This window comes from Mandrillus leucophaeus, unplaced genomic scaffold (assembly GCF_000951045.1).
Source record: "Mandrillus leucophaeus isolate KB7577 unplaced genomic scaffold, Mleu.le_1.0 Scaffold172, whole genome shotgun sequence".
NCBI classification, from domain to species: Eukaryota; Metazoa; Chordata; class Mammalia; order Primates; family Cercopithecidae; genus Mandrillus; species Mandrillus leucophaeus.
Genome location: NW_012101721.1, coordinates 3523923 through 3525527, shown reverse-complemented (window position 1 = coordinate 3525527; position 1605 = coordinate 3523923). Strand labels below are relative to the sequence as shown.

The following is a 1605-nucleotide window of genomic DNA, read 5'->3' as shown; positions in this document are numbered from 1 at the left end:
AGTGCCTATTCACACTAGATTTTTCTCTGATGGTTGCAATTTTGTAACATATTTTTCCTTAGTAATGAAAGAATCAAATATGTAATTAAGGTTAGAGTTTTAAAGCATTTTTATATAAATAAAATCTCAAATCAGAAAAATGTGTTTGTTAGATACTGTGCCCTGAGTTTTTGTTCTGAAATGAAGACTACCGTATCATCAAGACAATCACATCCGTGGTAAGTGGGACAGTGACCACCACCCCCAAAATGAAGCAAACAAACCTAGAGTGAGAAAGGGTTTAGCATGAGGTGGGAGGAGCCATCTGACTCCTCTACTGGAGCACAGGATTGGGGGGACGGTGGGACCAGCCATCAAAGGAAAAGGCACATCTTCTTTTCCCAGGCAGGATGAGAAGATGAGGAGTAGCCCACCAAGAGCCAGGAAAATACCAGCAGCCCAGCCCAAGTAGAGGGCACCTCCAAACTCCCACTGAGGTATGATGTCAGGGATGCTGTCATCCCAGAAGTCTTGGATTGTGGCATGGGCCACCCAGGAGACTGGAAGGAGGGTAGTGGCTAAAGCAGATGCCTCCAAAGTCCCTCCCAGGAGGCCAAGCCGCCTCTTGAACACCCATCTGATCCTGTGAAACCGGAAGCATTCAGACCCAAAGCTGGAGAGCAAACGCCCCAATAGGCCCAGCCCGTGGGAGGCTACCCTGAGGATGCGTGCTACCTGGAGCTCCTGGGGCAGAGACAAGAAGGATTCAAAGGCCTTGCACACAGTGGCAACTTCCTCTCAAACCACGCAGACCTCCCAAATCCCCATGATCTAGGTCTCCATCTCATTCAGTTCCAGATTAAGTCTTCCACTGGGGCAGGATAGGATGGTGGTAACACAGGAGCAGACCCAGCCAAGGAGAGAGAGAAGTAGCCCCCCGAGCTGGACTTTCCCACGGAAACTCCAGGCCATAGTCACTCCCACCACAGATGCAGAAAGAAAAGGAGCACGAGTGGGTCAGTGACTGGTTAGCAGGGACTACTTGAGTGGAAGATCTTTCACATTGGGAGAGGGCTCTTGTTTCAGTGTTCTGAGCAGCAGCTGAGGCAGGTGCCAGGAATTGGCAATGTTTGGGTTTAGGGGGTGTGTCCAATATCAGATGTGGGTGTGGAGTCTGGGGGAGGGTCCCATGACAGGCAAAAAAACCATACAGGGAGCCATCAATACATATCTGATGAATAAATTCATAAACTGAAATCAATCCTCAGCTCTGAGATCATGAGAATGATCGATGTTCTGGAAATACACGTTGATATAATCTTTTCGAAGGGCAACATGACTTATGTTTCATACTTTTAAACATATGCATACTTTGACCCAGCACCTTATCTCCAGAAATCTACCTAATGTATCATGAGTATGTACAAAGATTTATGAAAATGTCCATTGAAATATTGTTAAGAATTGTTAGTTTTTGTTAATACTAGTTAGTCATTTTAAAGTGACTTTATAGAAAGAATTTTAATGATATGAAAAATATTTTTGATATATCGTTAAGTGAGAAAAGCGAGTGACCAAACAGTACATAGAATAATTAGAATGCAGCCAGGAACGGTAGCTCAGGCC

General features: G+C 45.2%; 1 protein-coding gene across 1 annotated transcript; it reads right to left on the bottom strand.

The window, feature by feature from the left end:
- Positions 1-263: 263 nt before the first annotated feature.
- Positions 264-951, bottom strand: CLDN25 (claudin 25). Its single transcript, XM_011977023.1, is given in 2 exon segments — positions 264-335; positions 337-951. Coding segments are annotated over 2 exon segments (687 nt in total).
- Positions 952-1605: the final 654 nt, after the last annotated feature.